This window comes from Xiphophorus couchianus, chromosome 11 (genome assembly GCF_001444195.1).
Source record: "Xiphophorus couchianus chromosome 11, X_couchianus-1.0, whole genome shotgun sequence".
NCBI lineage: Eukaryota > Metazoa > Chordata > Actinopteri > Cyprinodontiformes > Poeciliidae > Xiphophorus > Xiphophorus couchianus.
In genome coordinates, this window is record NC_040238.1 from 20,947,668 (window position 1) to 20,959,030 (window position 11,363).

At 38.2% G+C, this 11,363-nt stretch overlaps 1 protein-coding gene across 1 annotated transcript; it reads left to right on the forward strand.

Moving 5' to 3' along the window:
• The first annotated feature begins 112 nt into the window (after positions 1 to 112).
• Positions 113 to 8,474, forward strand: glra4b (glycine receptor, alpha 4b). Its single transcript, XM_028030566.1, has 8 exons — positions 113 to 1,335; positions 4,446 to 4,669; positions 5,365 to 5,447; positions 5,544 to 5,681; positions 6,663 to 6,877; positions 7,065 to 7,250; positions 7,651 to 7,743; positions 7,838 to 8,474. Exons 1-8 carry the CDS (start codon positions 1,240 to 1,242, stop codon positions 8,102 to 8,104), a joined length of 1,302 nt encoding a protein of 433 aa, XP_027886367.1. The 5' UTR covers positions 113 to 1,239; the 3' UTR covers positions 8,105 to 8,474.
• The last annotated feature ends 2,889 nt before the right edge of the window (positions 8,475 to 11,363 follow it).

Here is an 11,363-nt window from a genome sequence, read left to right on the forward strand (position 1 = left end):
CATGAGATTATAGGCAGGTGGCTAATTTCCATCTACTCCCATTGGCAGGTTAAAGAAAAAATAATAAATGCAAAGAAGAAGAAAAAACAACCATAAAATCTATATATGTTTACATATTCTAAATATTTACATTTTAGACTTTCCAAGAGCCAGGTTTTAAGATGATATGAGAAGTGAAAGATCCCTTGTGTTACTTGGAGTTGTTTTCCACAGGAGAAAGTAGCTTCCTACATGGAACTGAGCAGCCGCCCCAACAACCCGCCCTTGTAATGATTTAATTAAAAATAAATCCCTGCCGTAGCTTAAAACGTGTGCATGAAATGCCCCTTTAAAGTCAAACTGAAGACTTTAGATGTTATTAGAGGCAGAAATGGGTCAAATATTCTTCGGGTTGTCCTGTCACCTGCCAGATCTGCCCTCTGTAAGGAGATGAAGCTCCCCAGCAGAGCGCTCAAGCCTCCCTCTCCATCTGACTTTCTGGACAAACTGATGGGGCGAACATCTGGCTACGACGCTCGCATCAGACCCAATTTCAAAGGTAAAAGCGCTGCGGTGTGAGCAGCCCGTTTGTGAAGCGATCTGAGCAGCCAGGGAGCACAAAGTCACTCACAGACGAACAAGAGTGGGGAGATTTCTGCAGGCGAGGATGTTTTCTCCTTAATCGCGGCTTGTGACTGTTCTCCCCGCTGACCCACAGCCTTGAGTTAGGATTCTCTTTTCTTTTCCATCACGATTTTACTCTGTCACAAGTGTGCAGTCATCCTTGCATGTTACCCCACAGGCCTATTTCAGTCCAGTCCTGAGCAGCGTCTGTGAGTGAAGCCAGCAGATTCCCTCTGACATGCTTCGCCTTTAGCCTCCAGGGTCGAGATTCATATTTATTTCATGTTTGCTCCGCACCCCCCCCCCCCCCGTCAGTGCATGCTGGGTAAATCTCCCACCGATTAGCTATAAATACACTAATGTAACTAAAGCAGAATCAATAAATTATTGCATCTGGAAAAGAGCGGTTGAAATATTTATCCCGTCAGTGGGCCGCAGATGGATTACACCAACGGGAGTGTACCAGGAATGACAACATAATAAGATGTGCCTGTTTAGTCCCGTAACATGGCCCCGACGTGGAGGTAACAAGCAGATGTTACTTTGGAGGAAAGCTATGCTTCTTGTCGGTCCCGGTAATTTGTGTGTTCTGCTTAGAAAACATCGTTTTGTGTTTAGGGAAAGTGTTTTTCGGTGATGTTTGGTGACGGTTTGCTTCTGTCAGGTCCTCCTGTCAACGTCACATGCAACATCTTCATCAACAGCTTTGGATCCATCACTGAAACAACCATGGTGAGTCAGTTCTGTGCTCTTCTTTGTTTCGTTTCAAATGTGAGGTCCTTAGCCTATATCTAAATCTTTAAAGTTTAATCTCCTTCACTGTGAAATAAATATTTGTTTTATTCTTGCACAAAAAGAAACGTCTTATTTTAATGAAGTATACAAGGTAGGCTATGTTAAAAAAAATTTAACATTTTTGCTTCATTAAAAGAAAGACAGTTTACTATTGTTCTATTTTGTTCATTTAGATTTTTTACTCTATTCTTTTTAGGCTTAGCAAAGTTTGATGCTGTTTGTGGTCCCGCTTACTGTAAAATTATAATAAAATGTGAATAAAAGACTAACACTTATACCAAACATTTTTCATTTTATGAATATGCTTTTTTTTTTTCCTGTGAGAATCCTGCTCTAAAAAATTATTTGGCTTTTGCTGGTGGCCAAATTTGTATTATTCCAAGGGCCGCCATCAGGCAGTACATTGGACACCCTTCTCCTAAACATACATCACATGTTTATGGGATGGATAAAGCTCTAGCCATCACCCCATTTAACAAATAAAAGATGAGTCCATACCAGAAAACCAACAAATGCCACAAAATGTTCAATAAGTTGTTGAATGTTTAGACAGGATGATGCCAGACGATTGGCGATGTCTGCAACTTGGTAAGGGACATTAATCTAAATATTAGTGAAGGTGGTTGTTTATTCTTGAACTAATGCACATAAAAAAACAATTATAAAGTTAAACCTGTACATACAATTCTTGATTTAAAAAAATATTAAAGTTATAAAAAGTGTCATCCATCCACCTCCAAACACTTAGGAAAGACAATGTTTTGAATAAACCCTTAAAAGACTCAAGTTAACAACTTGCACGTGTGTAATGAACATCTGAGTAAACTTCTGTTTGGAACCCAAAGAAATACTACTCTACAAATACATCAGCATACAGTAAACTACACATTATAATGACATTTTGGCCAAATATTTTAAAGTCACAAATGTAATTTTTTGCTATTTGTTTATGGTAGTTAAGGACAAGATACAGTCATCCAAAGACTTTAAGCTAGGTATTACAATGGAGACTGTGGCACTAAAAATGTTGGCTAAGAGATACATTTGCACATAAATTTGCAAGCAGAGCCCTTTGTTTTTAAGTGTGGTCCTAAAAAAAATCTATATTTTTAAATTAAGTTTGGTCTATGAATGAAGACAAGGATTTTTTTTTTTAAAAATCAGTTTTTTTCCACAAAACTTAAAAATACATTTTGTTCTTGTTAATCTTGTTCTCTTTAGATAACACGTAAAAATCTGTTTTAGCATTACACATTGCTTTCCTTTATATCTAACATGTGATAAGGACTTTACCTATACTTTAAGTCTGGGTTTTAATCAGAAAGAACCACAAGCTCTGACAATATTTTTTATTTGATATTTTACCCTTTACTTAACTTTCAAACATGAAGTTACATTAGTTACCTCTGAGCAGAATCTTAAGTTCACTGCACAACTTTCGATTCCTTTTTTTAAAATTATTTGTATGCACAAGGTCTCTGTCACACAGAAACACATTAATAATTTATTAGGTGCATGCAAGCGTCTTGAGATGGCTGCATGTGCTAATTTATTCAAGCTTAGAGTAAAAAACTTTGTGCAGAAAATACCTTTAAGCAAAGCCTGAAAAATTTAGGCTGAAACGGTAAGTGCACTCAGTTTAAGAGCACTTAGGTTTGTTTGTTGGTCTTTATGACAGTTTTCACGCTGACAGTTTGTGTGCTTGTGATTTTCTTTTTCAATTTTCATAGTGCTCTTGTTACACCTGTGCAAGATATAAAAAGGTTTAAATCTCATTAGAAATGTACAGTGCTATTTCTTTTGAAGTGTTCCCCGTTTTGTCATGCTGCAATCACAAACATCTATGTAAGAATTAAGAATTAATATAAGAATTGTTTTGTGGTCGACCAGCACAAAGTAGCACATGTTTGTGAAGTGGGTAGAAAGTCGCACATGGTTTGCAATTTTTCTTTCAGAAATAAAATTCAGAAAAGTGTTGCATTCAGCTCTCCTAAGTCAATACTTTGTAGATTGAGAACAACTGTAAACAGCAGGTTTTTTTTACATTTTGCCACAGATATTCTACTAGATTTAGAGCTGGACTTTGACTGGACCATTCAAACGCTTGACTATGATTTGGTCTAAACCAGGGGTCTGTTACCTGTGGCTCCAGGGCCGCAAGTGGTTCTTTGCAAGTGCCACCTTGGCTCTTATAAACTAACAAAAAAAGACAAAGAAGCAACTGAAGTTTTCAAAAATAGATGTAAAAACAAATGGATTTAAAGATTTTTTCTGTTGTTATTTTAATGGAATGATTTCATGTAATTTCCACAACAGAATGACATTAAAAGTACAAGTCTTTTTTTTTTTTTTAGATCTGTTTTTCTAGTTAATATTGACTGGAAATTATGTGAAAATATCAAAACACATAGGCATCATCCTTTAGATTTTTTTTTATGCTTTCCTTTGTTAAAACCTAAAAATGGGAATAAAATAGCTGCTCTTTAAAAATTACAAAAACAGATTTCCAGCTCTAAACCAGTTTTGGTTTTTTTTAGCTTTTTGATGTACTTAACGCAAAAATGTCTCTTTGGGCTGTAAAGTAGCAGAGCCCTGGTCTAAACCATTCAATTGCAGCTCTGGCTGTTTATTTCATAGTGGTTTAGGTTTAGGTAGAACGGCTCTGTGAGATATTCAAAGCTTGGGATATTACTAAAATGCTAACAGATGTATTAATACTGTTGATGTACACAGATTGACTCTAACCGATTAAGTGATTTTTGAAGGCATTTATTTAGGCCTACCATAGAAAATGGGGTCAGATATAAATAGATGCCCTGCTTTTCAGATATTTTGTTATACAAATGTAAAAAAAGAAAAAAATCATGCATAATTTTCTTTATATTTCACAGTTAATCCAAACAAAATAGATTGAAGTTTGTTTCTGTAAAATGTGAAAAAGTTTAAGGAGTGTAGCTAAATAAACATTTTTGCAACATGCTGTAGGTTTTGTACTGCCACTTTTGCTGCATGTCTCGACTACTTTCATATCTGATTCCTACTGTTAGGACTACCGGCTAAATGTGTTTCTACGGCAGCAGTGGAATGACCCCCGACTTGCCTATAAGGAGTATCCAGATGACTCCCTGGACTTAGACCCCTCAATGCTGGACTCCATCTGGAAACCCGATCTATTCTTTGCAAACGAAAAGGGAGCAAACTTCCATGAAGTTACGACCGACAACAAACTGCTCCGGATATTCCAGAATGGAAACGTCCTCTACAGCATCAGGTTATACTGTGCTTTTTTTTTTTTCTTTTCTTCCCTCATTTCAAATCTGAACGTGAGCCTCCGCCTCCCGCGGCTTTAATCAAAACCTCTGAGAATGCTGCACGGCCTGCGAGAGGATTTTCTCACCCCAGTTCAGTTCATTAGTAATTGTACTGTCCAGAACACTACATGAGCAAGTTCATGTCAAACTATAACTGCGGGCAAAATAAATCAGGTCAGTAAAGAGCCGCTGAAGCAGTGGTGAAATGTAGCGTAATGGTACTGAGTTATAATTAGAACAACAGACACGAGAGGCGTTGTCTGAAGCTCCGTTAGCACCTTCGAGAGACATGAGCCAAGCCATCAGCTTTCCTGCCGGTTTCTGAACTTCTCATGTAACCTTTGAACTTGAAACATAAACCTAAACCCAACAAAAGAAAAAGTAATAATAGTATAAATATGTTTATTGCCCTATTCATTCAAAATGCATAGCATGGATGTTTTAATGATCTGGACCTGGTGTGATACTGAGACTAAATGTACGGGAACTCTAATTTATTAAATCTTTTTATTGCGTTTTACAAAATGTTTTTAAATCTTCAGCTTTGATTGTTCAGTTGTATTTTGGAATATGTAAGTATTGTTGCAAGTGTTGGGTTGTCACCCTTTTTGTTGCTTAAATCGTTCCAACATTTTTGCTGCTTTTTGACTTCTAGGCTGACGCTCACTCTCTCCTGCCCCATGGATCTGAAGAACTTCCCCATGGATAGCCAGACATGCATAATGCAGCTGGAGAGCTGTGAGTTCATCCCTCATGGCAGACCAAACCAGAAATTGTGTGTAGATTTGGTCAGTGAACTTATTGCTCACTGTGCAGCTTCTCTGCGTTTCCTAGTTGGCTACACCATGAACGACCTTATTTTTGAGTGGCTGGATGTCGGAGCGGTGCAGGTGGCCGATGATCTGACGCTCCCCCAGTTTGTGCTGAAAGAGGAGAAAGGTCTTGGTTACTGTACCAAGAACTACAACACAGGTACGCAGTATATTGCAATCTGATGATATAAAGTCTTGGTGCACAGTGCCTGTTGGGTTAAAACTAACCTAATCTCAGTGCTGATTCAAATATAGAGCAAGTTGGCATGCAACTTCTTGGAAAAGTATTCACACCCTTGGAAATTTTTCTTATTTTTCTTTTTGCAGCTCTAGCTTTTTGTTGCATTAATTTTTGGGAATAAATTAGATAAACCAGCACAACGCAGCACATTAATTATGAAATAGATGGAAAATTATACATGGTTTTCACAATTCTTTGGTTATTGTAATTAAATTGTACACAGGTGGATTCCATTTTCTAATTAGGTGACTTCTAAAGGCAATTGGTCTCACTGGATGTTTTTCACATAGGGGTACCACAGAAAAGAGGGCTGAATATAAATGCATTTAACCTTTTTTTAGATTTTTATTTGTAAAACAAAAAATGTTTTTAAAAAACTAATGTGTAACGTTTAAGAAATGATCCGATTAAAGAAAATACAGACAACATCATAATGTCAGGTAGGAATTAATATGAATTACAAACTTCGTAATTAACACTGTGCTAAATATTGCCTGTCTAAAAGTGATTTTACGATCCATTCGTTGGTTAAAACGTGAATGTTGATCATCTCTAGCACAACTACTGAGCAGGTAAAAAGCTATTGTTATTCTAAAAGACCAAATTCAATAATACCAACCCTGACATGAACCTTTCTGTGCATCATAATTTTAATCATCAAACCATTTGCTGTTTCATTCTGTGGAAGAGTTTCAGTGAAGTCTTACCAGGTTGTTGCTTAGTCCTCTGGCTCTGTCAAACATTCAACAACCCGACTCACAATCTTTCACTCAACGTCTGATAAAAACAACCAAACAGTCCCAACTGTATAAATACAACATTTGGCCTAAAGAAATAACTCAGCTGTAGCGACCTGCTCCTTCTGTAACCGTTTAATCTCCTAACTCCTCCTTTGTTTAGGTAAATTCACCTGCATCGAGGTTCAATTCTACCTGGAGCGTCAAATGGGCTACTACCTGATCCAGATGTACATACCGAGCCTGCTCACCGTCATCCTTTCCTGGGTGTCCTTCTGGATCAACATGGACGCCGCGCCGGCCAGAGTGGGTCTGGGAATCACCACGGTGCTCACCATGACAACACAAAGCTCAGGCTCCAGAGCCTCTCTGCCAAAGGTAAGCAAAGTTATCCTTTTGTTTATAGGTAACCTTTATTCCTCTAAGGGAAAGTATTTAATGAGTAAACACACACAATGAAGAGATAAAGGTGTCAAATCAAGTTTGCTCTGCAGAATTACTTGCCATCAGCTTTTGCACACAGTCTTAATACTAATCGACGGATGCAACGCCCATGGTCTGGCAGGTGTCTTACGTCAAAGCCATAGACATCTGGATGGCCGTGTGTCTCCTCTTCGTGTTTGCCGCGCTGCTGGAGTACGCAGCTGTTAACTTCGTTTCACGCCAGCACAAGGAGTTCTTCAGACTCAGGAAGAAGCTTAAAGAGCAGCAGCAGCGGCAGCAGCAGCAGCAGCAGCAGCAGCAGAGAGCTGTGAGTACAGCCCACCCACACAGCCCCCAGGGCAGCTGTCACCTGCTATTCACTGTGCCCAGCTACGCAAGAGCCACAGCTCAGCTGCATGCTGCACTCCTACTGGGAAACGCAGGCAGCGCTGACCTGTAATTAATTCAATTCACCTTGTTTCACTGCAGACAGTGTGTTCTCAGCTTCTTCCGGTTTTACCCCCCGATAATATGAGAAGAAAAGGCAGGGATCCAACATGGGTCAAAACCATCTTGTGATGTGAATAATTCTTGAGATGGGGGTGTGGACAGCAGAGGCCGGATTTATCAACATATTTAAATATTTTCAACCTACAGAACGCTTCTGTTAACAAGGCAGAGTGCGGTTTAGTGATTAGGGTCATGTCCTGTCTGTTCACCATCAACAGGGAAGCAGTGACGGCAAGGGGAAGGGAAACACCACGCCAGGAAACAATGCTGCTCATGGGAGCGCAACCCAGCGGTGCAGTGCCTGTGCCAGGGTACGTCCTGACCTGCTGCCTCATTGCCAGTCACGTTCGCAGGCTGAATCCCAACGACTGTGCTCCATCTTGTGTTTTGTGTACCTCCCCACAGGAAGAGGAGCTGGCGCAGCAAGGGTTTCTCCTCCAGAGCATTGGACTCTCCCTGTCCAGCGCCCCGGAAATGGACGCAACGCCGGTCTTCGCCGACTTGCCTCCCGGTTTAGGTTTTTATGAAATCCAGCGGCGTTTCGTGGAGCGGGCGAAGAGGATCGACACCATCTCCAGAGCCGTGTTCCCCATGAGCTTCCTCATGTTTAACGTGCTCTACTGGCTCACCTACAAAGTTCTACGGCACGAGGACCTCCAGTTCACTCTTTGACCACCGTGATCACGCCAGGGACTTTTGAACGTGAAACGTTTGCAGACTGAGCGGCATTTATTGAGCCACGCAGAGGATGTCGGACTGCATGTGCAGTGCCACTGAAAAATTCTATCATAAAACAAATCGTGTGGGTTTTTCTTTTTATTTTATTTCTTTTGATGAGATTTGCACTTAATTTGCACTTTGTAAGCATTGCATATCAGATTACAGTGTGTGTATAACCTTCCTCTATCACTTGTGTTTGGATGCTGTAAAATCAGGTCAGTACATTTTACAGTGCACTTATTCAACTCAAGGGCCCTCCACACTTGCTGGTACCTCTGGTAAACGTGTGTAAAAGCAATAAAATTAATATTTTATTACAGTAGTATAATCTAACTCATATTTTATTATAAATCCAATTTTTAATGTAAGATCAAAAAATATCTCAAGCTGCAAATTCTTCACCCAAACAAACGCTTGAGGGTTTGGCACAAAACAAAGGATGACTATTTTCTAAAAGCACCTCATATCCACTGTTAGGTACGGTGGAGGGTAAGTAATGCTGTGGTAGATTTCTCTAATGAAGACTAAGACTTTGGCTGCAGGGCTGACAATAAGTGTAACATCAACCACTTTGTTCAAAATGCATTTAACACATCTTCACTTCATTTCTTTATGCCGAACTTTTTTCACCCACTCAATAGATGCACTCAAAGGTTTGATTTTTTTATTTTATTTTTTTGTTACATTGTTATGTGAAGCTATGCTGCAATAGCAGAATAAATTTTAAGGTTTATTAAACATAGGGCTGCACAGTGGCGCAGTTGGTAGCACTGTTGCCTTGCAGCAAGAAGGTCCTGGGTTCGATTCCCGGCCGGGGTCTTTCTGCATGGAGTTTGCATGTTCTCCCTGTGCATGCGTGGGTTCTCTCCGGGTACTCCGGCTTCCTCCCACAGTCCAAAAACATGACTGTTAGGTTAATTGGTCTATCTAAATTCTCCCTAGGTGTGTGTTTGTGTGTGAATGGTTGTTTGTCCTGTATGTCTTTGTGTTGCCCTGCGACAGACTGGCGACCTGTCCAGGGTGAACCCCGCCTCCCGCCTGGAACGTAGCTGGAGATAGGCACCAGCAACCCTCCCGACCCCATTAGGGACAAGGGTGCACTGAAAATGGATGGATGGATGGTTTATTAAACATCATCCACAGGACTGCCAGTATTAGTGTGAAATTGTTATGTTTTGCCACTCAGTGATAAAACTTAAATAGCATTTAGGTTCACTTCTGCAGCTGTGCTGGTATGGGCCTGGGAATTTTAATATTTGTGAAATATCTTATGGATTTAAACGATTTGTTTTTTTAAATGTTTGACCAGTTAGTTGGGATAATGTATCGGTTCCAAAACTAAACCCTAACATGAACTCTATCATTGTTAAAGACAAAACTATATATGTCTCTTTATAAATAAATATGCACCCAGAGCAATCAATTTTTTAAATCAATTAAGTCCTGAAGTATTAAAGATAAACTATGGCTCTGTAAGAGGCAAGCTTTGAAAATGTGCATCATATTTAGTTTCCACTGACACTGAACAAATCATTTTACTTGTATTTTTATAAATAAATCTGTCTCTTGAAACATATGGAGTTTCTTTCTTCTTCAAACAATAAAAATATTTAGTTGAGCCAAAAATAATACAGAAGTCCTCTGTTGCTTTTCACTATAATAGTCCAAATACATCTGGAATTATAAAAACCATGGCTTGCTTTCTGTCACTTTCTATTTTTAAAGATCCTGGAAAAGAAGCAGATCTTTACACAAATACCGGCAGTGTTTCTCTAGAAGCCTCAGATTTTAAATAGAAATCCAGCCTGTAAATGAAGCAGACATATAAATATTTGATCAAAAAGCAGTCGTCAAGTGCATATATACCAAAGCAGGACAAAAAGGCTGCATACATCAGCTTTGAAACTGTTAGAAATAGGAGGGGCCTCTTTTTCTTTTAACAGCGAGGGAATGATTGGAAGTCTAGCTTCTTTCACATTAATTGTTTCTTTTTTCTATTAAAAAATTCATCCTGAAACAGATATAGCAGAAATCGTAAAAAAACAAAGTTGAAATTGTTGACTGCACTGTGATTCTCTCACTCAGCACTAAGCCTGAAACTCAACAGGCCTCTTTTAACCACTAGATGGCGGTATTTTCAAAACATATACAGTACATGCACATTACACATGCAACCTCAGTCGACATATAATCATGCTGGGTTTAGCTATTACTGTCAGAAGTTCAGCATGCAGAAAGCTCGCCCATATAATATAATGACGACCATCTGTGAAAAAAGCATTAAAGTTAAAGCTGGTTTTGAGTCACTGCAACATCACAGAGACCCAAAAACATTTCAAGGACAGACTGACCAAAAGTCCAGACCTGGGCTAAGTAAAAGTCCAGGTTGACTTGAAAGAGGGGTGTCTTAACTATTTCATCAGACAAAAAGTATATTTCTTAGTATAATTAAAAATAATTAAAATCATATATACATATATATAAATAATGTATTTACATATTTTTAAACTAATCACAAAATTGATTATTGTAAACTTCACTTCTACACTGGATGGTTTTACTTTTTCACAAATGCAACAGTGAAAAACTTAGGTGTTATCTTTAATGAGAATCAGTTTTTTAATATATATATTTTATATTAGTAATTGAATATTTTTATAAACGTGTCAATTTTTAAACATGAACTTAAAATCGTTAGCGTGTGACCTACATTTTACTTTTTTTTTTTTTTAGTTTAAATGGAATTGTTTCAGTATTAATCTTACTTCAGATCTTTTTAACCCTTCATTAAAACATAATTTAACTGCGATCGCTGAAATAACCCTAACACTTGATTGGTTAACTTGCAGAGCAGTTCATCTCAGCTCCGCCCACTACTTGTGATACATAAGGCTGACAAATGTAATAAATTCAAGTTGTGCACGTCCAAATTCTTCCAATTAGAAATGTTTTGGCCTTAAGACATATTTATTGGAATGTAAGCATGACACATTTTTTAAATAATATACTTTAAGCTTTTTGAACATAATGAATTTAATTCAAATTGTATTAGTTTTCACACTTATTTATTTATAATTATAAATATTTAAGCTTTGTAATTAAAACATTTGTTATCCTAGATATACATAACAATAGACGGGTTTTATTTCAATTGTCAGATTAAAATATTAATTTAACCACTAATTAGTTTGTTGAACTGTGGACTTCGCTT